Genomic DNA, 27,069 nt, shown 5'->3' with positions numbered 1-27,069 from the left:
TTTATTTTGAAAGCAAATTACGGAAGTGTCTGTTATCCACCACGGCTGACTTGACTCTGATGTCGGCACATGACAGGTGTGGGAACTCCGGTTCGACGAGGTAGCAACAAATAAGACAAACGAGACGACGACAAATAGATACTCGTGCTAAATATATACAATACGTCGAATTGTGTTAGATTAAAACGGTGACCGAAGAAATTTATGGGATTTCAAGGGGAAAATGAGCTAACAGAGAGCGAAATTTTCAAGAGAAAGTGCGCAATAATAGTTTGACGTGAATGGGCTCGGTGACCTAAGCAGGTAAGCGGTTACATTTATTTATCACCCCGTTTGCGTTTTTTGATATGGTGGCAGGTGAGCTGCCTCACGCACAATAGCAATAAGCCCGTTTATGAGATGTATTCAATGTGTTAGTCATTTCCAAATATCTGGTCGTTGGTGACTCCTCTATCAGCGCTTTGCTTCGATCAGACGAACACTATTTTAAAAGCTTTGTGGAAGAAATGAAGCACTTCCGCATCGGGGTGAGGGACGGTCTTTTTCCTAACCTTTGGCGCAAGGGCCATGAAGAGGGCCATCATGGTCCCCTACCTGCTACGTTTCAATGGGTTGTGATGGGAATCATTCTCTCATTCCCTACTCCCTAATATTCACTGTATGGAGCTTTTTATATAGCGAACTAAAGTCCACTAAAAATCCCTGTAAGGGAATTTTTTTATATACAGTAATGGACTATGTAGTTGACCCCTGAAAATCCCTAAACGGGTACATCTCAGTAAAGCTGAAATAGTGTCAATAGCTTAATCTTGTTAGATAGTTCAATTCAAAAAGTTAAACTCATAGAGCTGCACTACACACACACACGCCGAGTGAAATATTTCATGATTTTTAAATATATGTATCATTGTGATGATTATAGCTTACGGCAAACGAAAACCCAAAATTCACCATCTGTGGAAACTCGAATATTCTAATTGATTGAGATGTACCTGTCTAGTGATAATAGGGAGTTGGGGACAAGGGAAGGATTCCGTAGTACACTGATTCTCAAACTTTTTACACCAAGTGCCACCAACTAAAAAAAAAAAAATTACACTTTGCTCTCTAAGTACCACAATAATGAACAACTTACAAATGCAATAGTGTGGTCGGCCCAAGTGTTCATCAAAAATAAGACCGTATAACAACAGACACATTGAAGAGTGTATTAAGGTTACATGAAGAAACATTCAAACTAGGGATGGCGAATAAACAATGGTTACAACAAATAAAACAACAGTTTTAATATTAGCTGAGAAAAATAGTAAAGTATGATATTCATAGCAAGATGACCTTTAATTGTTAAATGAAAACTGCTGTTGTCGCAGACATAGGCACTTAGTGCTTGTCTCATCAAAATGAGTTTTATTCCTAAAAAGTAGTTAATATTGTAAGTCACTGTTACATAATGCCAAGCTCGAACATTAACACGGTGCTTGGAAATATTGAAAAAAGGTAAATAGAACTGAATTGCGACCCTAGTGAGGATAAGCGGTATAAGCAAATGGATGGATGGATGTGTTTGGACAGTGATTTCTTTTGTGTAGTACATTCACATGTTGTCTTCAAAGGGGTCTTTTCCTAGTGATTGACATCAGGAGCTGCAGTTGGTTGGGTTGACCATATGCTGTTAATTCATTGTTTGCGAATTCTCAATACTTAATCCTAGTATTTTGTATTTGTGTGTTTGAGTGTTTGTCCCGTTCAGTAAAAGGCCTAAAATGCTACTGTGACTGTTGTTCAACTTTTTAATTCCCACCTCACTCGACTATCTCAAGTTTTCTCTTTGCTCGCTCCAAAGTCAGGGTCACTGTATTTGGGATCAGAGGATTGCTGTGGAAATTTCAAGGTCCTGATGTTGGTGTGACATTTTTTTCCAGATATGCCAGCTGATGACAAGGTTGCCATTCTGACCGACGATGAGGAGGACCTACAGAACACATCTGTGCCGGAGGAGGCGTTCAACAAACTGTCATTGCAGCAGAGAAGTGTTCCTGTTCCAGATCCTCTATCCATCGACGCCTCAGCCGAGCCACTGGAGGTCTCGCAGTCCAGCTCCTTGGACTGCTGTCAAAGGATGTTCCTCCACATCAACACTCACCTCCTCATCTCTAAAGTCTTCTACTTTTTCTTCTACGCTGCCTACGGCTCACTGCACCCGCTGCTTGCGGTCTACTATAAGCAGCTGGGAATGTCTGCCAGTCGAAGCGGCCTCCTGGTGGGCATCCGTTACTTCATCGAGTTCTGCAGTGCGCCGTTTTGGGGTGTGGTGGCTGACCGCTTTAAAAAGGGGAAGGCCGTGCTACTGTTCTCGGTCTTCTGCTGGTTGGTGTTTAACTGCGGCATCGGCTTTGTGAAACCAGCCGACATGAAATGTGTGGAGAAGGGTGCCGACGTGACGATGCCGCCCCCGGTGGCCACCACTCACCCACCTGGAAACTTCACACAGGAGAGCAACTCCAGCGATCGTGTCCGCCGCAGCCTCATTGACGTCCTTTGGCTCCCTAAGTTCCCAGCCTCCAGAACCAAGCGAAGCATTAATGATACATCCCCTACGATTAACACCACCACCGCCACGTCCACCACTTCTGTTCCGACAATCAGTCCCAAGGAGTACCAAATCATCTATGACAACACCCAAGTGGAGAACATTTTCCTCATCATTCTGCTGGTCATCATCGTCGGCGAGTTCTTCAGCGCTCCTGCCGTCACCATCGTGGACACGGTCACGTTGCAGTATCTCGGCAAGGCCCGCGATCGCTACGGCCTGCAGAGGATGTGGGGCTCTCTGGGCTGGGGGCTCGCCATGCTGCTGGTGGGCATCTGGATCGACCACACCCACATTAGCGCCACGATCGACGGCCTCGGCTGTATCCTGCCCGACTTCCGCTTGCGCAACTATCAGATCGCCTTCATCGTCTTCGGTGTGCTTATGGGTGCGGCTTTTGTTGTTGCCACTCAGTTCTACTTTGAAACGGGAAGTGACTATCGGCAGGAGATTCCAGAAGGCGTAACTGATGAGACGGGCGGCCCTAGGGCTCCACCCGCCAGCAATAGAACCGTTCTCCATCAAGAGTTCCACTACAGCGATCTTCTGAAGCTACTGTGCAGCGTGCGCTACAGCTCGGTTCTATTCGTAGCCTGGTTCATGGGCTTTGGCTACGGCTTTGTCTTCAGCTTCCTGTACTGGCACCTGGAAGACCTCCATGGCACCTACACGCTCTTTGGTGTCTGCTCTGTCCTGAGTCACGTCTCAGAGCTCACCGCCTACTTCACCAGCCATAAGTTCATCGAGCTGGTGGGACACATCAGGTCAGAGCTTGAACGTTTCATGAAAAAAAAGTATTTTCATTAAAATTTTACGAGTACAAGATAGATCCCGGGTGTCCATTTCAAGGCCTGGGGACCAGATCCAGTCCGCCACATCATTAAATCTGACCCACTAAAGCAAATACTTAATGTTTATTGCAAAGTGTATTTGTTCTTTTCATTTTTGACAGAAAATCTTTTCCGAAATCTTTTCCGAAATTGCAATTTTTCTTCACTACAAGCATTTATATTCATTTATATTATATCCCTTGTTAACAGAAATTGGACAACAGTTGTAGACTAAAATATTTTTATTACACACCTGACACACCTGAGATAAATTACCAGATGTCTTCACATAGATTTTTTTGTGCACCATCAAAACTTTTCTTTGCAAAAAAAAGTCAAGTTTCTCTTTTGTTATACAAATTTTGTTCCCACAAGGGAAAACATTAAACCCTTGGGTTCTTTGGTGGCTCGAGTTCATTGCTCGAGCAGCTTGACGAGCTTCTCGCCAACATCCAGACCCACTCCACTGTTGATCTGCCTGTCATTGATGTGGTTCATGAATTTGTAGTCAGCTGCAACATTTGAGAACATGTATTAGATGTCCTTCTGCCAGCCCTCCACATTCTGTGTTGATGCCATTGAAGGGAAGATTACACATAACTGCATTCTCTGTGTGGACGGAGGCCATTAAAGGGAGACCACATAACTACATTGAAGCGCTGCAACTACATGGCGGTGCTATTTCAGAGGTCACAGCTAGCTGTGACGTGCATGTGAATGTGTGTGTCTGCAAACATGTTGTGTGTGTTCCAAGCAAACACAACGATCTCGATGAATTTGTGGTGTAAGGGTGGGTCATGTTTAGATGGCTTGTTTTCAAATAGGGCAACGTTGATTGTTTTGGACATGAAAACCTCACCAAGATGGCGTGTTTTTTCCCTTAGGGTGCTTTACATCGGCCTGGCCTGCAACACTGCACGCTACTTCTACATCTCATACCTGAAGAATGCCTGGACCGTGCTGCCAGTGGAAGTCCTCCAAGGTAACGCGCATATGTGCTTTACGACACAGGTGCCAAACTCAAGGCCAGATCCGGCCTGCCACATAATTTTATTTGGCCTGCTAAAGCAAATCACGTGTGCCTATTTGTTTCTTGCAGAAATCTCTACCTAAATTGTCTTCACTTTAAATATTAGGATATTGCAAGCATTTTTTTGTGAACAAACCCCATTTTCCAAATAAATTGAACAATAGTTGAACAAATTATTTTTCTTGACTTCAGATTTCAAAACTAGTTATCTATTTGTTGTCCATACTGAATATGATGAAGCAACTCTATATTTATATGGTTTCACACTATATAGAGTGAGAGAGAGAGAGCGAGAGAAACATTTTCACATAGATTGCATTATATACGAACATAAAGTGCATTAGTCACACATAGTATATGCAAATATAGTCACATGAATTTCATTACTTACATCGACTACATTGAAAAATATAGCCAAAAGAAGTAAATATGTTTTGTTTGCTTTGTTTCTTTGGAGAAGAGGTTACAGGATGTCATGTGACATGTTTGCATTGCAGGTGTGACTCACGCCTCTGTTTGGGCCGCTTGTATTTCCTTCTTGAGCGCTGCCGTCCCGCCAGCTCTGAGGACGTCCGCCCAGGGCATCCTGCAGGGTCTTCACCTGGGGCTGGGTCGCGGCTGCGGGGCCATGGTGGGAGGACTGCTGGTCGGTTATTTTGGTATGACGCCCTAATACATTTGAACTTTTTTTTCATACCTACAACTTCATCCTCCAGTGATGGTAATGTGCCACTGCTATAGCAGAGGTCTTCTTTACTCATTGTTTTCCCCTCGGGAAGCATTGTTAAAGATTATTGGGGGTGATTCAGGATGACCACTCACACACACTACAGAAATGCTCTGTACCTCATATACTCTATGGCAAAATGGTATTTCATTCATGTATTTGAACGGCAAAAAAAAATGTCAGTAGTATGTGTGAGTGTTTCGGTAGTTTATGAGTGAAAAAAAATCAAAGATAAATAAAGCAGACAAAGCCGATAAAGCAGACATCCATGCAAAAGCCTGGATGAATATACAGACACTGTCACATCCTATATCAGTGTCAGTGAAGAGGTGTGTGTACCAACAAAGTCATTTTGCACATTCAATAAAACCACACAATACCCACATTGACCCTTTACTAGCATTTTCCCAGAGCTGTCATCCTTTTTTCCATGTATGGCAACCCAGAGAAAGCAAAACAACTATACACTGATGTCAGTGCTTTCAATTTTTGCAGGCGCTGCATCATCATTCCGGGGGATCGGCATGGCCTCCCTGGTCATACTCCTCATCTTCATCCTCATCCAGTGTCTGACAGGCGAAACGGAAGGAAATGGTGGGTAACCCCCTGTCTTCCAAACCCTCAGTCTGTGCCAGGGTATCAGTGGGCATGTACAGGATGTAAATACAGAGAGAGGCTCCCTGGTTTACACGGAGGTCCTGACATACCACATTTCGAGGTTAGAAACGGAGTACAAGCAATACAAAGGCACGCTCAGTTCGCGCTGTACAAATTTTTTTCCCAGGGTGCCTACCCAAGTATGGAAAAGTATGGAATTTGATTGCATAAATTTCCAAGTCTGGAAAAGTATGTAACGGTTCCAAGAATGTTAAGACAAAAGAGTTTCAAAACAGTGTAGGTTTTCAAATTAGGATTTCAAGAGATGACGTGAGAAGGTCAGGATAAAGTTGTTTGCGTGTTGCTATTGCGTCCCACATTCATAAATTGTGACCACTGTATTCTGAGTTCTCGGGGTTACATTTTAAGAATGTTTGTCTCCCGATGAAAGTGAGCAGGATGAAGTTTTCGGGCTGTTGGGATTGCCCATAAGGAAAATAGAGTAAGGTCACACATTCTGACGGTTGCAATTAGGGTTTCAAAAGAGGGCTAGGGTTTCAAAGTAGGATTTAAAACAGGGTTAGGGTTTCAAAGCAGGGTTTCGAAACAGGGTTCGGGTTTCAGAGTAGGGTTTAAAATTAGGGTTAGGGTTTCAAAACAGGGTTAAGGTGTCAAAGCGGGGTTAGGATTTCAAAGTAGGGTTTCAAAACATGGTCATGGTTTCAAAGTAGGGTTTAAAACAGGGTTAGGGTTTCAAGTTAGGGTTTCAGAACAGGGTTAGGCTTTCAAATGAGGGTTTCAGAACAGCCCGCGACCCTAGTGAGGAGAAGCGGCTCAGAAAATGGATGGATGGATGGATGGTTTCAGAACAGGGTTAGGGTTTCAAATGAGGGTTTAAAACAGGGTTAGGGTTTCGAAACAGGATTTGGGTTTCAATTAGGCTTTCAAAACAGGGTTAGGGTTTCAAAGATGGGTTCAAAGCAAGGATTAGGGTTTCAAAGTTGGGTTCAAAGCAAGTATTAGGGTTTCAAAACAGGTTTAGGGTTTCAAAATGAATTAGGGTTTCAAGACGGGGTTAATGTTTCAAATATTAATTGTAATAAGTAAAACAGATTTTTATCATCATACCTGTGGTTGTTATTTAACATTATCAAACCAGAAAATGTATTTGCTGGAGTACTAAATAGTTTTTACATTCCCTTCCTTGTCAAGCCCTCAAGTGTTGCAAGGGGAAATACATAGGTTTTTTTTTTTAAACTTTGTTTTGACTACAAAACATGAAATTCTGAAAACAATATTTTGGTTGGCAAGTGACCATGGTATAAGCGGGTTAATGGCCTTTGAGTTTTAATTTAAAAATTTCGAATGTGTAGTAACACTGTTTTTAATTTGATTGTTTTATATTTATTGCCACATGGAACAGTAAATGAGTGGCTAGCACAGAGGCTTGGGGGATCGAATTCTGCCGCCTCGTGTGGGGTTTGCATTTTCTCCCCATGCTAACCACTCAGCTATTCACATCTAAGACTGACATTTTCTTCTTTCTCTTTTCTCCAACTAGAGGACAAAATGCTGGCAGAGAACATTCCAGTCCCCTCCAGCCCTGTTCCCATTGCCACCATTGACTTGGTGGAGAACCAGAGCACCAGAGGGAGCCCCGCCCTCAACAAGCAGGCTGCCCCTCTTCCTGTGAAGAAGACTAAGTACCAAGAAGAGCAGGAGGACATAGCTAAGCCCGCCTGGGTGCTCTCGGGTTCCCCCTGGGTCACCATCGCCTTCGCTGTTGTCCAGATCACAGAGATGATGAACATGGCGAAGATTGGCCAGCTGCCACGCGAGACTCAGCCGCTACAGGTGAACAATGTCGCTTTCACAAACCATATCAATTTATATTTATTTGTTTTACTGTCTGGTAAGAAAATGTTTCATTTAGTTTCTGTTTGGTTAAATAGACCTTTTCATTGTGCTTGTGAACACCGCCTATGGAAAATCAGGTAAAAGATAAAAACACCTTCAGATTACAGTAAAACCGTATAACTTGATTATTTCTCAACACGTATCCTCTTTTATTTTGTCTGCTACTCGGGTAACACCGTTTTTAATTGGCCGACAAGTTTCTCTTAAAAATATCCACCAATAAGCTTGTACAAATTCCAAGAGGTTTCTCCAAGTCGACGAATCAATATTACAGGGACGTTTCAAACGTCCAGTGTTGGGAAAGTTTATTTTCTACACAAACTAGCTCAAAGTTCAGTTCACCAACTTTAAAATAAATTTTAACCACGTTCACCATTCAAAAACTGAGCTACTTCATGGTTGTTGTTGTTGTTTTTCCAGTATGTTGCTGCAAGCTATTACCCTCAAAATACTGGCATTTCCTCATAGTTGCCTCCCATTCAGTCTGCACGAGTAGCCAACTGTAGCGTTCACCCTACAATCTCAAAGCATGAGGAAAAACATGTTTGAGTCCTTGAATGGTCTTTTTTTTAAATGTGGAATTAAAATAAATAGACTGTAGTCTTTAATTAAAACAAAAACAACACTCTAGTCCTTAATGTGCAAACACAATCTAAGATAGGAACCAGGCTAAGGTAGGAAACTACATCCACCTCCAAGGATAGCATGCGATTCTTGAAATTTAAAGGAGTGTATCTTATAATCTTTGGAGGCAGAGGGAGTGGTGTTACTCATACTATAGTGCTGCTGTGAGTTGCATGTGTGACGAGCCACTACTGAATGTGGGGAAATGCAGCTCCACACCACTGTCGCTTCAATACACTACAGAGACTCTGGTGGATTACCGATACATGTCTTTTATTGTTCCACTCTGCATTCTGCAACACAGTATGATGGGAAAGATGGTGAAAGTCACACTCAATCTCAGACATTCATCATTATTAACAAATATTTTTAGCTTATCTCAAACAATAATTTCCATATTATGATCCGATGATAGCTGGGATAGGCTCCAGCAGGACTGCGACCCTAGTGAGGAGAAGCGGCTCAGAAAATTGATGGATGGATGTGTGATCATAGTGTTTTAAGTAAAGCATTCTTATTAAAAAAAAAAAATAAAATCCTTGTGATACATTTGTACAATTGTGTATTACAAAAGAACCAAAGAAGACATTCACTTCTGTGAACGCACTGCACTCAGCCACAATGTGACTGCCTAATGTGAACATAAATGGTGACTGCACTGAACCGGCTGACAAATGATGCTTAATCCCCCGACATATAAAGGCTTGTTAACAGTTTAGCCGGGTTTTCTTCTGGAAGTCTTAAGAAAACCTGGCACTCTTGAACGAAAATCAACTGCCGCTTGAAAAGCGTTGACAGACGCCTGAATGAGCGTGTTCACAATATTGTTCCTCAGGCAGGAATACACAATGTTTAGCTCTCATTTGACCAAAATATGAACGACTTATGAACTTTCGTTGACTGAACTTATTCAGGTACAACACTGCGAAAGGTGTCACTTGCCCTAAAAAAAAAAAATCAACTTAAATTAAACATTGTGAAAAGAATGTGGGCAGTAGAATAGGTTATGTACATCTGTAATCAATGTTTTGGGGGGAATTTATTTGTTATGGAGGATTTTTGAGGCGTTTGAAGTGCTCTTGCCATGTTTTTTTTCTTAGGAAATTTCACAAAGATGGCAGCCACTTGTCACGGTGCTATTCGATGCTCGGGATGTTGTATTTATATTTTCTAAATGATTGTGGTTTGTCTACACCCCTTCCCAGCATTTCCACCTTCTGGCACTATATCCAGCCACGTTATCACGTTGACCAAGTGTGTTTGTCCCAGGTATTGCCCCACCATCAGTAATTTTCCACCGCATCCTATGTGAGATGTTTTGTATGTATAAATCCTTATTTTTTTATTTAAAGACTCACCATTAGGGCTGTAAACAAGTCTTTGTTAGTTGACTTTCATAGAGTGAGTAGGACTGCATAATTACCTGGCAGCACAAGGGCGAGGTGGGTCACACCTACACTATTCATCTCCGTCTATATCAACAGTCTGTATTTCCACCAAGTCTATTTATAAATCGACTTATCTTTTGAAATGTCAATTACGGTTGGCATTCCGTCTCCCAGAACCAATTTACCTCATGTAACATTTTTCAACTGACACTTCACAGTCAAACCATGGTGGTACAGAAGAAGGTTGAAATCATTATTTAGGCCAATTCCCCTGTTTTCTCAATGGCTCTGCCTTGGTCTAATGACATGGAAGAGTTTGCCAGTAGTGCCTTCGGATAACGCTCAGTGTTTTGCTGCCCGTAAGTATGTGTGACGCCTTGGTGAAAAGGTCTATATAGTGTCTTTAACTATGGCCTCTGTGATCTACTTTAAAGTGAGCGTGTACTGTGTATTGACAGGATATGTCATGTTATAATTATTTCCTGTGTGATGATTTCAATCTTCTGACTTGATGCTTCCTTGTCTTAATGGTGTCCTAATGGAAAGTTACCCTGTGGGTACATGTCTTTGTGTGCATTGGGGTGTGTTGTATGTGAGGGGCCATCAGCGACAAATTTCAATTTCACAATTACTTCTCACATGCTACTGAAATGTTCTACTACTGAAATTGTATATTTCAGTATATGAGCATATTTCAGAACAATATGTGAGAGGATTAGTTGTATGAGAGCATTTCATAAGTGCGTGAGCATAAAAACATTCAGTAGTGTGTATTTCAGTCGTGAATATGAAAGAGTTTCAGTAGTGTGTATGGGAGCATTTCAGTCGTGTGTGAGCGTAAAAAAAAAATCAGTAGTTTGTGAGTGTTTCAATCATGTATAGGAAAGTGTTTCAGTAGTGTGTATGAACGCTTTTCAGTCATTGGTATGAAAGCGTTTCAGCAATGAGTGCAAGAACGTTTCAATAGTGTGGATGATATCATTTCAATGGTGTGTGTATTTAACTATGAAAGCGTTTCTGTGGTATGAGAGTGTTTCCGTAGTTCGCATAAGCATTCCAAATTCAATAATGATGTCAGACCATTTCAGGTTATCACAGTATATGTATGTATATATATATATATATATGAAAGTGTTTTAGTAGTGCATATGAGAGCGTTTCAATATCGTGTGAGCATAAAACAATTCTAGTAGTGTGTGTGTGTGTTTGTCATGTACATGAAAGCGTTTCAACAGTGTATGAACACGAACACGTTTCAGCGTTTCAGCAATGAGTGTGAGAACTTTTCAATAGTGTGCAAGATATCATTTCAGTGGTGTGTTTTATTTGAATATTTTATTCGTGTTTATGAAAGCATTTCTGTAGTGAGAATGTTTCCGTAGTTTGCATGAGTGTTCCAAATTCAATACTGTATGTGTCTGAATATGGGGAACGGTGGAGACTGGTTAGAGCGTCTGCCTCACAGTTCTGGGGAGTTTGCATGTTCTCCCGGTGCCTGCGTGGGTTTTCTCCGGGCACTCCGGTTTCCACCCACGTCCCAAAAACATGCATGGTAGGTTAATTGAAGTCTCTAAATTGCCCGTAGGTATGAATGTGAGTGTGAATGGTTGTTTGTTTATATGTGCCCTGCAATTGGCTGGCAACCAGTTCAGGGTGTACCCCCGCCTCCTGCCCGAAGATAGCTGGGATAGGCTCCAGCACGCCCGCGACCCTTGTGAGGATAAGCGGCTTGGAAAATGGATGGATGGATGTGTCTGAATATATGTACAGTGGAGCAAAAAAGGTATTTCGTCAGAATCAGAATCATCTTTATCTTGTCACGTATGTCCAAAAAACACACAAGGAATTTGTCTCCGGTAGTTGGAGCCGCTCTAGTATGACAACAGACAGTCAATTGACAGAGAACACTTTTGAGACATAAAGACGTTGAGAAAAACAGTCACTGAGCACTAAAGGGTTTCTAGTTATCTGGTAATGCTGGTACAATTTTATTTATTATTTTATTTTTTGACAATTGTGCAAAAAGATGCAGAGTCCTCTAGCACTTAGAGCAGTTTGAATGACTAATATAGCAATAGTCTGGTGCAATGACCATTGTGCAAAGGGCGTCCAGACTTCAAGGAGTGTATGCAGTTTAAAGTGACGAGTAGCGTGATAATCTGGGAGAATGTTGATTGTGCAAATGTTGCAGTCGGTGTGCAAGTGGGGCAGATGCTTCTCTGGCATGAGTGGCCAATATTGGTCAACAACAGATATGCAGGTAGTGCAGCGTGGCGAGACTACTACAGTGAGTGCACAAGTAATGAATGTATAATTGGCCCGACAGAAATCTGAAAACAAACTAAAAACAAAATAATTGGCAGCATGTTGCAATGGAATTGTAAGTTAACTGTTTAAGAAGTTAATGGCAAGAGGGAAGAAGCTGTTGGAATGTCTGCTAGTTTTAGTTTGCATTGTTCGGTAGCGCCTACCTGAGGGAAGGAGCTGGAAGAGCTGGTGACCAGGATGTGGAGAGTCCAGGAGAATCTTTCATGCTCTTGTCTTAGTTCTGGGAGCATGCAAGTCCTCAAGAGTGGGTAGGGGGGTACCGACAATCTTTCCAGCAGTTTTGATTATCCGTTGCAGTCGGAGTTTGTCCTTTTTTGGAGCAGCACCAAACCAGACTGTGATGGAAGAACACAGGACTGATTCTATGACCGCTGTGCGGAACTGCCTCAGCAGCTCGTGTGGCAGGCCGTGCTTCCTCAGAAGCCGCAGGAAGTACATCCTCTGCTGGCCTTCCTGAGGACGGAGTTGATGTGGATCGCCCACTTCAGGTCCTGAGAGACTGTAATTCCCAGGAACTTGAAGGTCTTGACGGTTGACACAAGGCAGCTGGACAGCGTGAGGGGCAGCTGTGGCGAAGGATGCCTCCTGAAGTCCACGATCATCTCAACAGTCTTGAGCGTGTTCAGCTCCAGGTTGTGTCGGCCACACCACAGCTCCAGCCGCTCGACTTCCTGTCGATATGCAGACCCCTCACCGTGTTTGATGAGGCCGATGACAGTGGTGTCATCTGCAAGTTTGACAGCCGGGTGCGTTGAGGTGCAGTCGTTCGTGTAGAGAGAGAAGAGCAGCGGAGAGAGGACACAACCTTGGGGTGCTCATGTTCGTGCTGATGAGGTGGTCTCCCCCAGCCTCACCTGCTTCGTCCTGCCCATCAGAACGCTGTAAATCCACTGGCAGATGGCAGGCGAGACGCTGAGTTGGAGAAGCTTGGAGGAAAGGAGTTCAGGGCTGATGGTGTTGAACGCTGAGGTGAAGTCCACGAACAGGATCCCTCGCATAGGCCCCTGCACTGTCAAGGTGTTCTAAGATGAAGTGAATGTGACAACAAACTCAAGACAAAATAATTGGCAGCATGTTGCAATGGAATTGTAAGTTAACTGTTTAAGACGTTAATGGCAAGAGGGAAGAAGCTGTTGGAATGTCTGCTAGTTTTAGCTTGCATTGTTCGGTAGCGCCTACCTGAGGGAAGGAACTGGAAGAGCTGGTGACCAGGATGTGGAGGGTCCAGGAGGATTTTGCATGCTCTTGTCTTAGTTCTGGGAGCATGCAAGTCCTCGAACAGGATCCTTGCGTAGGTCACCACACTGTCGAGGTGTTCTATGATGAAGTGCAGTCCCATATTGACTGCATCATCCGCAGACCTGTTCGCTCGTTAGGCAAACTGCAGGTGGTCCAACAGGGGACCCGTGACGCTCTTGAGGTGGTCCGGCACGAGACGTTCAAAGGACTTCATGACCACAAATGTCAAGGCGACAGGCCTGTAGTCATTTAGACCCAAGATTGTAGGTCCGCGCAGACTTTGAAGCAGGATGGGGACACATGGTCTGGGCCTGCTGCTTTGTTAATCTTTTGTTGTTTGAAGATGGTTCTCACATTCTGTTTGTGGATGGTTAACGCAGAAGTCAGATGTGTGATTGTGGTTGGTGGTGCGGCTGGGTGGGTGTGGGGGGTGAAAGTGTCCTTTTCAAATCTGCAGTAGAAGGTATTCAAGTCGTTGGCTAGTGTGCTATTGTTCTCAGCTTGGGGTGATCGTCGCTTGTAATTGGTCAGCGATTGGAATGCATGCTGGACTGATTTAGAGTCGTTAGAGCTAAACTCTTTTTCCAACTTTGCTGCATAGTTTCTCTTTGCAATGTTAATTTCTTTAGTCAGCTGGTTTCTAGCTCGATTATACAGGGCCTTGTCCCCACATTGATTTGCGTCCTCCTCAGCTTGGCAAAGTTGCTTAAGTTTGGCAGTGAACCACGGCTTGCCGTTGTTGGAATGTGCGAAATGACTTTGTTGGTACACACACCTCTTCACAGAAACTGATATAGGATGTGACAGTGTCCGTATATTCATCCAGGCTGCTAGCTGACTTTTCAAAGACACTCCAGTCTGTGGAGTCTAAACAGTTTTGAAGTTCTATCTTTGCTTCATTGGTCCACTTTTTCACTGTTTTCACTGTAGGCTTCACACATTTAAGTTCTTGCCTGTATGTCGGTATTAAGTGATTTAAGCAGTGATCAGACGAGCCCAGTGCTGCACGAGGTTTGGCACGGTATGCGTTATTTAGCGTAGTATAGCAGTGGTCTAAAATTTTATTTTCCCTGGTAGGACAGTCGATGTGCTGCTTGTATTTAGGGAGTTCGTGGTTGAGTGTAGCTTTATTAAAGTCCCCGAGAATAATGAGGGGTGAGTCTGGGTGTTTTTTCTTCAATTTCGTTTACTAGTTCGGCGAGCATTTCCATTGCGGCATTCATGTTAGCTTGAGGCGGAAGTAGACACCAGCGAGAATGAATTATCCGAACTCACGAGGCGAGTAGAATGGCTTACAGTTCAAAAACAGCGACTCTAAATGCGGGCTGCAGTGTGTGCTGAGCTCCGTGACGTCCGTACGCCATTTTTGCGTTGATATAGAAGCACATCCTTTTGTTTTCCCCGAAGATTCCATGGCGCGGTCTGCCCGGTGAAGATGAAAGCTGGGAAGCATGACGGCGCCATCGGGTACAGCTTCACAAAGCCAAGTCTCCGTAAAGCACATGGCGGCGGAATGTCCATATGCTCTCTTCAGACGGGCCTGGACATGTATTGGCTTAAGCAGGGGGACACGTCCGGCACTGCAGGGTTTGAGTCTCTGGCGGCGTAGTGTGTTACTGATGGTAGCCTTTGTTATTTTGGTCCCAGTTCTCTGCATGTCATTCACTAGGTCCTCGTGTAGTTCTGGGATGTTTGCTCACCGTTCTTGTGATCATTTTGACCCCACGGAGTGAGATCTTGCCTGGAGTCCCAAATCGAGGGAGATTATTAGTGGTCTTGTATGTCTTCCATTTTCTAATAATCGCTCTCACATTTGATTTCTCCACACAAGCTGCTTAGGTATTGCAGATTCAGTCTTCCCAATCTGGTGCAGGTCTACAATTTTGTTTCTGGTGTCCATTGACAGCTCTTTGGTCTCGGCCATAGTAGAGTTTGGAGTGTGACTGTTTGAGGTTGTGGACAGGTGTATTTTATACTGATGAGTTCAAACAGGTGTCATTAATACAGGTAACGAGTGGAGGAGAGAGGAGCCTCTTAAAGAAGTTACAGGTCTATGAGAGCCAGAAATCAAATACTTATTTTCCACCATAATTCGCTAACGAATTCTTAAAAAATCAGATGTGATTTTCTGCATTTTTTTATTTTTTTTCTCATTTTGTCTCTCATAGGTGAGGTATACCTATGATGAAAATTACAGGCCTCCCTCATCTTTTTAAGTGGGAGAACTTGCACAATTGGTGGCTGACTAAATACTTTTTTTGCCCCACTGTATATGAAAATGTTTCAGTAGTGTGTATAAGTGTTTCAGTATCGTGTGAGCATAAAAATTCAGTAGTGTGATAGTGTTTCAGTCATGTATTGTATATGAAAGTGTTTCTGTAGTGCATGAGAGTTTCGGTCTTGTGTGAGCATAAAATTTCACTCATGCGAACGAGTGTTTCAGTCGTGTGTGGGGTAATCCTGCATTATGTCCCTGACAGCCCCCCGTAGTGGTATAACCGTATGTGAAGATGTCTTCGTGCATGTTCTCACTTCCACTGCTCTTCTTTCCATGACATTGCCGTGAATGTGTGAGCACAAACCTCGATGGCATGTGTCAACTATTTCTCGTCTTAATCGTCAGGTTCCTAATGACGGAGCAGTGGTGATGGCGCACGGAACTACAGGTGACTGTGGCGTCGTACCCGCATGTGGACCGAGCCCCATCCCCACAACATCTACAGACTGAAACAAAATGCAGGAGACGCCAGATGTCTTTCGGTCTGCAAATTTAAAAAAAAAACAACAAAAAAAAAACTTCAAATCTCAGTAGTTGGACTTGGTGTCACTTTAAGACTTTTTAAAGCCTTCTGTTGATGACAAAGTGCCTCTTTAATAAGGTGATATGATGGTGATTTAATTTAATTTAAGCGTTGTCTATTTTCGTGCTTTTCTGAGCTGGAGGCCTTTATTTTATGCAAAACCAGTTTTTACGTCAATATTCAACAAGTCGATTTTACTCTCCATATGTTCCACATTCCCAGTAAAGCACTATAATACTCGAAACAGTGTTTAAATCCCTTCTGTCATCGCAGTCATTTCAGATGGTTCGTATCATGGATTAGAGGTGTGATGACTGCAGTTCGGGAAAGAATTGTCGTCAAACTCTCATTGAAAGTGACCACTTAAAATAAAATGCCAAAGAATTCCCAATGCTGTACATGTATTGTTAAATGCCTTTCATGTTTCTGATCTCGAGCCTGCGCTGGTGATTTGACCTTTTGTAAACTTTTTGAATGCACGTTCAACTGTTTGTGTCACTACTTTTTGTACAACTAGCTGTTCTCTAACGAGGCGCTAAACGTCAAACTGCACAATGGATGTACCAATACATTTTCTTGTTCAATAAGAATTTGTATTTATACAGTCCTCCTCCTCGTGCTGTTCGCATTCAAACAGGAAGCGGCCACGGAGTGTCAGTTATCAGCGGGTTGCAATAAATATATAGAAGGACAGGAAGAATTACAGAGAGGCATAAAAGTGGACGTAGTTGGAAAATAAAAACAAAGAAAACGGTTGTGACTTGTGCTGTACAGCTCCTGATTAGAGAAAAGCAAGTTGTACAAAAAAAAATCTGAAATATTGAACAGTTTTAGATGCGCATTCAAAATTTAAGCAAAGATCAAAATTACACAACATGAGTTTCATGAACTTTTTGGTAGTAGTGTATAACACAAAGGTGAATTAATACATGGTGTAAAAAGCTAAATGTTAGATGACTGGTAGGAATGTTGCGCTAGCTTTAGTACCACATGAAATGCTCTGCAGTCTTCCCTGCATGCAGGATCCTGCAGAATGGTGTAGAAGTTGTCTCATTAACCACTTGATGGCAGTAGCGCACTGAGAGGATTGCCTTTTTTCCTACCCCGCCCCAGTGGCGTGCGTGTGGTAGGTTATTGAGGTCGTGGTGCGCTGGCTTCTGATTGGCGTGTGTAGGAGGACAGTATTACGCTTCCTCAAAAAGTAAGACTATTGTTTTTAAAAAAAAAAATGTCAAAGTGAATTTGTTAGTGTGATATGTGTGCAGCCCCCCCAGGACTCATGCTGCTGCTTCACAACATGCAGAACCCAAGTGTGCAGAAAATTACTTTTCTAAACCCCCTCGGGACCCCAAGCAGAAATGACTATGGAGCACCCCCTCCCAAAAAAAACAAGACAATGGAAAAACAGATTTTTTAAATGGATTAATTTAAATAAAATACAATATCAGCTGTGTCTCTTGGGCCACCTCCTACCCAGCAACAGCTAGTAAGCAGGCGATTTCCGACATGTTCTCATCGCAGCCTCTAAAGTGGTGCCGTTGTTTCGTCATTGATACGGTCCCCTTCAACTTGGGGCCCTAGGTTCAGGGGCAGAGCGGCTCTATGCTCCTCATGCGTTGGGCAATCATTGTGGAAACAAATTCTGGTCACGTTACAATCAGTACCCCGGTTGACGAACGGCATTAAAGGGGCAAAAAGTTCGATCGGCACCCCCACCCCAACTAAATTTTGGGCCACACCACTGAAAAATTCCTGACTCCGGCCCTGCCTTGGTTGCAGTCTGGGTTGCCTGCCCTTTTGCGGAGTCTATGGTTACTGGGTCAGTATTTGAAGCGCCGCTTGTGACCTTATTGTTTACTGTATATTTTCTATTATTGCCATGATGGAGTCCCAGGAGAGCGAGGACATTACCTGGACAGCCACATATCAATCATGAGCTCCATCATCAGATGTTAATCGATAAAACTTGTTGAATCAATGATTTCAAATCACGGGATCCACAGTGGTCCTTTGGTGTGAAGGGTTACGCTCTGGATGATTAGTGGCGCTTTCACATTTCTCAGCATGTTCCATGTTGTATTTCATCTTAAAATATTAAGCACATTACAAGCATCTTTGCAGCCATTCTGTTAACATAATCACGTTTGGAAATTACATGCATGAAACATGATCACAAGAGAAAATTTTACATTTTCATCAACGGGCTACAAAGCTTGATGGCTTTGTCCCAGAATGTTAAATTAGCTTAATTTTTTGTTTTTTAAATATATAAATACATCTTCCTACCTTCAAGGTACTCAAAAGATTTGGAATACGGATACACCGCAATTTTAAACATCCTAACCCATTTTTAAAATGGGAGCGTTCCACACACTCAACTATATCTCTCCAGCCAATTGTAGCTTTCCTCGCTCAAGCAAGTTGTCTGTCCAAGTGGCAGCATGGTGTCACAGACTGCTAGAAAATACAAAGAAAAAGAAAGAGAGTAGTTTTGTAGTAGAAGAATTAAGGCAAGCCTTTTGACCGTTATTTGACATTGTGATCTCCAGTTTTTGGTCCATGTATACACTGCATAGATCTTATCTAGTGAATCTTATTTTGAGTGAAAACATCTTACTGCACTTATTTTAAGGCTGTTTTGACATTTTGCTAACATTTGCAACATGTCAAAAAGATTTAATTTTATGAATCTTAAGCCAATTCATACTTGAGGTATTTTTTTTCCCAGTATACGCATGTTGTCCTCAATAACGACAAGTTGTTCTGTAAATTGTGGCATCCAGTGAAGATGCCTTTTTTTCAGTCAGTCAAGATCTCAACAGCGGTTGACTTTACCTCCCTCTATTTGTTTCTTTTTTACTTTGTGTCATCATCTGCGGAGGATGTAAAAATTAACCAACCTATTTTGGCGTTGTAAGAACAGATATCTTTTTTTTCATGTATTTTTACAGTAAACAGACAAACTTTGGTCCACATCCTCCTCGGCCTCAACAAGGAACCTTTTTGTCCCGGCTGGATCAATCACGCCATAGATGACGCCCACCCTGTCAGGCTCTTCGTGGGTAGCCCGTAGCCCAGCAGGCAGGCCAGTTGGACCCCGCCTGGCGTGGTGTCCCTCTGGGCACCCCTCGGGCCCCCGCAGCCTGCTGGGTCAGCACAGTGGGAGCTCTGACATTCAAATTAACCTTAGGAGAGAATCTACAATTGTTATTAGTATAGACTGAATTAGACATTTAGATATGATAAGCTGCAATAAACTCATGAAAAATGGCAGCTTTATGCAGGGGTGAAAAGTACTGTACTGAAGTAGATTTTTTCAGATACCTGTACTTTACCTGAGTATTTATTTTTTTACTTCTACTCCTTCCGTTCGAAAACAGATATCCATACTTTCTAATCCTTACCGATTCAAAATAGGCTAGCAACTTTTTCAACCTTACAAGGATGACAACCTGCTGTAAAAACATAAAAGTGAAGTCTAAATCTTGGTTGACTGTAAGACATGCAAGTAAGGTGTGATTTTTCAGATGTTATCATGAGCTTGTTTAACAATTTTTGTTAATTCGTCAGACGTTAGCAAAGCCATTTTGTTTTGCCATTATACAAACAGATATTATACGGGACATTTTCATACATTTTGATCAATAATATATATATATATATATACACACATGATCTTTCTCCTATTTCTTAATAGGCCTTTTCCGTGAAAACTAACACAAATGCATCTTAATGTCTTCAGACTTCTTTTTATGGTTCTTTTACAAATGGTCTGTCTTTGTCAAGCTGTCTTCACCGCGAATGCCGATGGAGAGAGCCTCAATATCTCGTTGCAATACACCAGCGAGATCTGTGAGCTGAAGCAGCCATTTTGCAGTCACACAATAGCAGACAGCAAAATAAATGGCTATTTCTGAGATATGAATGAATACGTGTGAATTTGTTAGTGTTGCAACTATTACATGTCTTTACTGTTATTAGGATTGTATAAAGACGAGTGTAATGGGTTTAATCAATGAGTAGTCGGGATCACTTATGCACTTGTATCCTCAGAGTTTGAAGGGCCACATTAAGATTGATGCACAAGTTCATACATTCTAAAAGATGTGTTCTTTTATCAATCTAGTTCTAGTTTGCATAGCTAACTTACGCCGTTACTTTGTCAGTTGCTTAAAGTATAATTTGCTAAAGTTTTAACATTTGCCAAAATCATTTGAGTTCATTTTTCCCCCTCATTAATGTACACACAATACCCCATATTGACAGAAAAAAACGGAATTGTTGAAATGTTTGCAGATTTATTAAAAAAGAAAAACGGAAATATCACACAGCCATAAGTATTCAGACCCTTTGCTCAGTATTTAGTACAAGGACCCTTTTGAGCTAATACAGCCATGAGTCTTTTTAGGAATGATGCAACAAGTTTTTCACACCTGGATTTGGGGATCCTCTGCCATTCCTCTTTGCAGATCCTCTCCAGTTCTGTCAGGTTGGATGGTGAACGTTGGTGGACAGCCATTTTCATGTCTCTCCAGAGATGCTCAATTGGGTTTAAGTCATGCCTCTGGCTGGCCCATACAAGAACAGTCACGGAGTTGTTCTGAAGCCACTCCTTGCTTGTTATTTTAGCTGTGTGCTTAGGGTCATTGTCTTGTTGGAAGGTGAACCTTCGGCCCAGTCTGAGGTCCTGAGCACTGGAGAAGGTTTTCGTCCAGGATATCCCTGTACTTGGCCGCATTCATCTTTCCTTCGATTGCAAACACCCCAAAAGCATGATGCTGCCACCACCATGCTTCACTGTTGGGACTGTATTGGACAGGTGATGAGCAGTGCCTAGTTTTCGCCACACATACCGCTTAGAATTAAAGCCCAACATTTCTATCTTGGTCTCATCAGACCAGAGAATCTTATTTCTAACCATCTTGGAGTCCTTCAGGTGTTTTTTTAGCGAACTCCATGCGGGCTTTCATATGTCTTGCACTGAGGAGAGGCTTCTGTCTGGCCAGTCTGCCATATAGCCCCAACTGGTGGAGGACTGCAGTGATGGTTGACTTTCTAGAACTTTCTCCCATCTCCCGACTGCATCTATGGAGATCAGCCACAGTGATCTTTGGGTTCTTCTTTACCTCTCTCACCAGATTGTTGAGTTTGGCCGGACGGCCAGCTCTAGGAAGGGTTCTGATCGTCCAAAACGTCTTCCATTTAAGGATTATGGAGGCCACTGTGCTCTTCGGAACCTTAAGTGCAGCAGAATTTTTTTTGTAACCTTGACCAGATCTGTGCCTTGCCACAATTCTGTCTCTGAGCTCTTCAGGCAGTTCCCTTCACCTCATGATTCTCATTTGCTCTGACATGCGCTGTGAGCTGTAAGGTCTTATATAGACAGGTGTGCGACTCCAATGAAGGTGTAGAACCATCCTAAGGATGATCAGAAGAAATGGACAGCACCCGAGTTAAATATATGAGGGTCACAGCAAAGGGTCTGAATACTTATAGCTGTGTGATATTTCAGTTTTTCTTTTTTAATAAATCAGCAAAAATTTTAACAATTCCATTTTTTTCTGTCAATATGGGGTGCTGTGTGTACATTAATGAGAGGGGGGGGGGGGGGAACTTAAATGATTTTAGCAAATGGCTGAAATATAACAAACAGTACAAAAGTTAAGGGCATCTGAAAACTTTCCGTACCCACTGTAGGTTTTATTTACTACTCGGTATTTTATCACTGACTACTGGAGCATTTATTAGCCTCCTAATGCAATCCAGCGAGGCCTATGGAGCTTCAGAGTCGCTTAACAGCACAAGCCAAGATGGGAGCAAGCGGAGGTAGAAGCTGCCTCAAATTTTGAGTTGTAAATAACTTTGGGAGAAAAGCATGGGAGACATTTACCCATATAAAACCACAGCAGCATTTAAAAAATGCTAAATCCTAATTTAAATTAAACCTGAGTTTCTTTGTCGTTGGAGTGATTTCCCGCTTTGACTTTTGAGCAATAATATGAGATACAAGTGCTACATGGTGGCAGTGAACTCAACTCACATCACAACAAGCAGCAATTCGGCAGATTGTGAACAATCTTTCAAAAATGCTTCGGACTTTATTGCCACTTCCATTTGAAGATTACTATCAAGCGAAACAGAAAACAAAGACAATTCCACGTTGTGTATTATAGCTAATATCCTATTGTGTATACAGTGCTGTGAAAAACTAATGGCCCCCTTCTCAAATGATGTTTTTGCAGTTTCCCCATTTTGTTTAAAATCATCCAAAAAATGTAAATATCAGAAAACTTTAAAATGCTGTTTTTAAATGGTGATTTCATTTATTAAGGGAAAAAAAACTATTCAAAATTACATGCCCTCTGGACTCCGATTAAGATGGGGGTCCTTTGGGAATTTGTACGGGCTAAAGATCAGTCACATTGGAACATTCTGCAACCGCACAAAATTTGGGCATCTTAGGTTTTCTGGACAACAGGTACTCCCTTTGTTGAACTGATACTGCATGAGCTACTAAACAAAGCAACTTCATGTCAACCGCTGCCGTCACGCGTCAAACTGAGATTTGAAAACTGAAAGGTGACAATCATTTGACTAATTCAATCTAATTCTGTTTGATGACTATTGGCATTTATATTTCAAAATAATGCATATTTTTTGTTCATGACAGAAAGTATATTTCAGCAGATTCGTCTCATCTTTGCTGTCTTTTTATAAAGCAGTAAATTGCATTGTTATAATAAACTATCCTACAAAGGCTTTGAGGACCAGTTACATTTTATTTGATGATGTCACTACTGTATGTTTTTATAAAATGCAATATTATAGAGTGCTATTTTTATTATTAGAAAGAACTACAAACATTTTGTAGGTTTTTTTTTTTAGGAGGCTGGAACGGATTAATGGTAATTTCATTCATTTCAGTGGTGAAAAATGATTTAAGATCCGAGTGTTTTGAGTTACAACCGTGGTCATGGAATGAATTAAAGTCGTATCTCAAGGCACTACTGTATTTGACAAGGAAAAAAACATTTTGACTTTTGAATTTAAGTAGATTTCAGTGGCTTGCAGTGGAGTTGAATCAGTATTTTTACTTTTTTTTTTTTTTTTTTTTTTAACAGTACAGGGTGTGAGTACTAGTGCCACTTCTGGCTGTATGGGGTTGAAGTAAGCTAAAGGCTCAAACGTAGAAGCATTTTTGTGGACGCTTGCTTACATAGTGTTTGTGTGTGTGTGCCCGCCATGTCAAGGTGCAGTGAGTGCCCCCGCCTCCTCATGAGATGTGATCTGTAATTAAAAGTGTTTGTGTGCCGACTGCTCTTCTTTGTATGAATGTCAGTGACTGCGCTCACTGCGAGGTGGGTGGGGCAGCATGTGGGTACTTGTGTGCCAGGAAGTTGCAGAGGTTTTGTTTCTAATTGAGTCAGGGACTTGTGCTGGCGAGGTGGGCGTGTGCGTGGGGGGGGGGGGGGGGGGGGGGGGGAGGCGGTGACTCTAATCCCAAGATGCTGCTGCTGTTGTTGTTGCTGGCTGCACATCAAAAAGTTCACAGCAGTAATCATGCAAATTATGCCTATGCCCTCATTGTTTTTAAAATTGGCATTGTTCTGTCTTCCTCATCTCTGATAGCTGGTGTGACTTTTATAAAGAGTAACACATGATGGGTTTCCAAACTACAGCCGGGGGTGGTGGGGGGGAATTGCAGCCCGCCATCTGTTTTTTTCTGCAACCCATGGCGGCATATACTAAAATTAACAATGACACGCGTGCTGTTTTCCTGTTAACTGTCTACTACTACTCCTATTAATAATAATAATAACATTTGTATTTATAACTCGCTTGTCATTTGAGGACCGAAGGCAAACCCAGTCATCGAGCCCTCCACATTCATGGACTGCAAAGATTTTGAATATTAGTGTTTATTATCAACTATAAGTGTGAATTTTAGAAAATTCTCATCGTTCCTAAAATCGATAAAGTCCTTAAAATCCTTCTTGAGGATTATTATCCAACAAGTAAATCAACTAAAAACGTTTACTGTAACGATAAGAATTTAAAAATCAAATGAATACTTACATCTTGGTGAATTATCTTTGACTTTTCTGTCACTCTCCACTTCATGTCTGCTGCACCCTCCTTGGCCGTCACTGACAGCAGTGCCACCGCTACTTGCAAGAGTTGTCGGTTACGCGCATTCACTGTGAAAAGGTTTGAAACCTTTGGTCGTTTTGATTTCAAAATCTGTTTTCCAATTGCCTTCTCTTCTCCACTCATCTGTTCTAACTTTGTTTCATTGTCCTCACAACGTGTCAACAAGTTTGTTTTCCTAGTGCTACCCTCTTTGTGCAAGTCTGCACATGCACGGTAAGAAAATGCAATTGTCCACTGCATGAAAAGGGAGGGGTGACTATTTGAAACAATTGTGACATCTTATGCATTTTGATGTTTTTAATCATGTGAATTCAGACTAAAACAATAATAATTGTTTGAAACTGAAAAAAAAAAATCACTTTTGGGGGGCCCTGGAAGTCTTGGGGTCCCAGGCAATTGCCCATCATTTCGTTTTCAATGTTTCTCTCCGGTTTGGTTGTATGGTGTCAGATAAGGGACCTGAGTTTGATTTTCATATTTTTTTTAATTTAGGAATGAAGAAAATGGATTGTTTTATTTGTTGTTTTGGCTACGTCCACCCTGCTACCAACATAGAAGTTGACTGCAAGTGTCGTGGCCTTGGTTTTCCTTGGGAGTGTCAACCGTCTCTTCAGCTCGGGGCCCTCGGCGATTGCCTGGGTTGCCTGGGTGTGACTCATCTCCAGGCTGCTCTGTGTGTTCACCATGGTCATTTGCACTTTCCACTTTGAGTCAAGGCGGATTTTCACACTGCAAACGCCTATTGAAAGTCACATGCACACGCACGCGCACACACACACGCACGCTACTGTCTCTGTCTGCATGTCGTATAACCTCCGTCTGCACATGCTACGCCCACACACATCCTTGCCCAAAATGCCCGCACACAGTTAATGTCCTCTAATACACACACACACACACACACATCTACATCACTCCTATGTACACACTTCCCGCCCACACAAGCACACACGTGTTCAGTCAGACGTAAGCCGCTCATACATCCCACACTCAACAGACACAAAGTAGGAGCCTTACGCACACACACACGCACACACAAGAATTGTGCCTGATAAAAAAAGCTGCTACTTTTATACTAGATCGACTAGCCTTTTTCCCAGCGGCGTCCACGCCCGTCGACAAACTTGAGAAACCATGTTGGCTCCAAATGAGGAGGGACGTTTGTGCCTTTCGGTTGCTGCCTCTCCCCCCCCTCCCCTGTTTACCCCCACTTCTCTCTCCACCAAAGGGGGAAGTTGGATTAAAAGAGCTGCTGGAGTGCTGAGGATGTGGGCTGTCTGGGAGCGGAGAAGGGGAGCAACGTGGGTGCTCTGACAGGGCGAGGGGCTGACAGGCCCAGGCGTGGGCGTGTCATTGAAATGGCGTTCTCCTCCGGGGGGAGCAAACAGAGGACGAAGAAGAAGAAAAAGGCATAGAAGGAGGGAGCGGTGAAAAGTGAGATATGACGGGGCTTCCTGCCAAATGAGGCACATGCCCTATCAGCAGGTGGGAGGGCAGACGCCAACAGACACAAAGAAATTAAAAGTCACACCTACGCTTGTGAAATGACTGACGGGACTTTAGGAGTGTGAAAACCTTGGAAGCTGCCTACTTTGGTGCTCTGCAAATTCCCACTATATTCAACTTCCCTCTTTTTTACGCAGCTCAGTGGAATGTTCACATCCGAACCAAATATCGACAAAACGATGTAAAAAAAGACAGAAATAGAGAAAGGGAAAGTCAACCAAGGTTGAGATCAGCGCTTGCATTACTAAGCTAGCGTTAGCACAGTAAACCAGCCGACGTTAGCCAGCGCTGCTACTTTGGTAACACTGAATGTTTTTGGTTTGAACTTTTATTATTTGGAAATCACAATCAATTAAAAATCCAAAAAGAGGTGATAAACTGACCTGTGGAGCAGAAATGTTGCGAATTCCACATCGTTTGCGAATCCTTTCGGCTGGCTGATGCCCCTTGACCTTTGAAAGGCAACTCTCATCTTCACCAATGGGCCTTATCGAAAAGAACCGTAGATGCTGTCTGCAACGAGAATTATTCACGGATAATGCCTTGTCTTGTCCTAAAAACCACCAGCATCCGGCATTCAAAATATTCTCTGTCTAATCAGAAATCCTATATGTTTGAAATCGACATCATGAGCTAATTTATCTTTGTTTTGGTTTTGTTTGTTAGTCAGTTCACAACGTTAGCAAAGCTAGGGGAACATGCTCAGAAACGACTGACAGGACTTATTCAATTCAAATTTGCTGTGTTTTCACATTGGAACCAAATATCACAATAAGCCACCAAGGTTGTCCAATGAGACAGTTGATTTTGTTGGAAGAGGCTCCACGCAAAGCACCAGGATGTTTGGGAAACAAGGACTTGTGGGAACAAGCAGGCCCAATGTTGACCCACCTCGCTGCGTGGGTGTGCGCACATCTTATTTGCTGCTGGCGCTCTAATTTGTTTGCTCCTAATTCTGCACTATGCCGTGCGTTGCGTGTGCATGTGTCCGTGTGAAGTGGGTGAAGAATGAGGTCAAAAACAAGCTGATGCTCCTTTGTCGTCTCCTGTAGTATTGGATTTGATCCTGTCTGATGCGCTCGTCTACAGCAACACTATGTGGGAAGGTCATATCAGCATACGAATACACGTACACAAACGCATATACGCAAAAGAGTTCAGACAAGGATTTAGATGGAAGGTGGGTGGATAAAAATCCTATACCTGTTTCAAGTGTGCATTTTGAGACCACATTGTTACAATTGTTTTATCCATTTACAGTAGACATACAGTAGATAGATAGACAGAATTAGTAGTGTGAGCAAGAAGTTGAGGCGGTGAGTGTTTAAGTAGTGCACGTGA

The 27,069-nt window shown here is 42.5% G+C and overlaps 1 protein-coding gene across 3 annotated transcripts; it reads left to right on the top strand.

Annotated features, from left to right (window-relative positions):
* The first annotated feature begins 47 nt into the window (after positions 1-47).
* mfsd6a (major facilitator superfamily domain containing 6a) lies at positions 48-19,502 on the top strand. Of its 3 annotated transcripts, none has more exons than XM_061775351.1 (7): positions 48-303; positions 1,923-3,354; positions 4,305-4,402; positions 4,948-5,109; positions 5,673-5,771; positions 7,336-7,628; positions 15,894-16,551. In XM_061775351.1, exons 2-7 carry the CDS (start codon positions 1,925-1,927, stop codon positions 15,996-15,998), a joined length of 2,187 nt encoding a protein of 728 aa, XP_061631335.1. In that variant the 5' UTR covers positions 48-303; positions 1,923-1,924; the 3' UTR covers positions 15,999-16,551. The 3 variants fall into 3 exon arrangements, with proteins under 3 accessions (XP_061631335.1, XP_061631344.1, XP_061631326.1); XM_061775360.1 differs by lacking the exon at positions 15,894-16,551 and adding an exon at positions 19,023-19,502 and having other exon boundaries at positions 54-100; XM_061775342.1 differs by having other exon boundaries at positions 55-100.
* The last annotated feature ends 7,567 nt before the right edge of the window (positions 19,503-27,069 follow it).

Source organism: Phyllopteryx taeniolatus, chromosome 1 (genome assembly GCF_024500385.1).
Source record: "Phyllopteryx taeniolatus isolate TA_2022b chromosome 1, UOR_Ptae_1.2, whole genome shotgun sequence".
Classification (NCBI taxonomy): domain Eukaryota; kingdom Metazoa; phylum Chordata; class Actinopteri; order Syngnathiformes; family Syngnathidae; genus Phyllopteryx; species Phyllopteryx taeniolatus.
This window is presented reverse-complemented; position numbering and strand designations above follow the sequence as displayed.

Bases quoted from the DNA above. Each gene is read 5' to 3' on its own strand.
- mfsd6a (XM_061775342.1), top strand. From the start codon at position 70: ATGACAGGTGTGGGAACTCCGGTTCGACGAG. The intron at 101-1,922 runs GTAGCAACAAAT...ATTTTTTTCCAG, and splicing joins GGGAACTCCGGTTCGACGAG to ATATGCCAGCTGATGACAAG. The intron at 7,629-15,893 runs GTGAACAATGTC...CTTAATCGTCAG, and splicing joins GCGAGACTCAGCCGCTACAG to GTTCCTAATGACGGAGCAGT.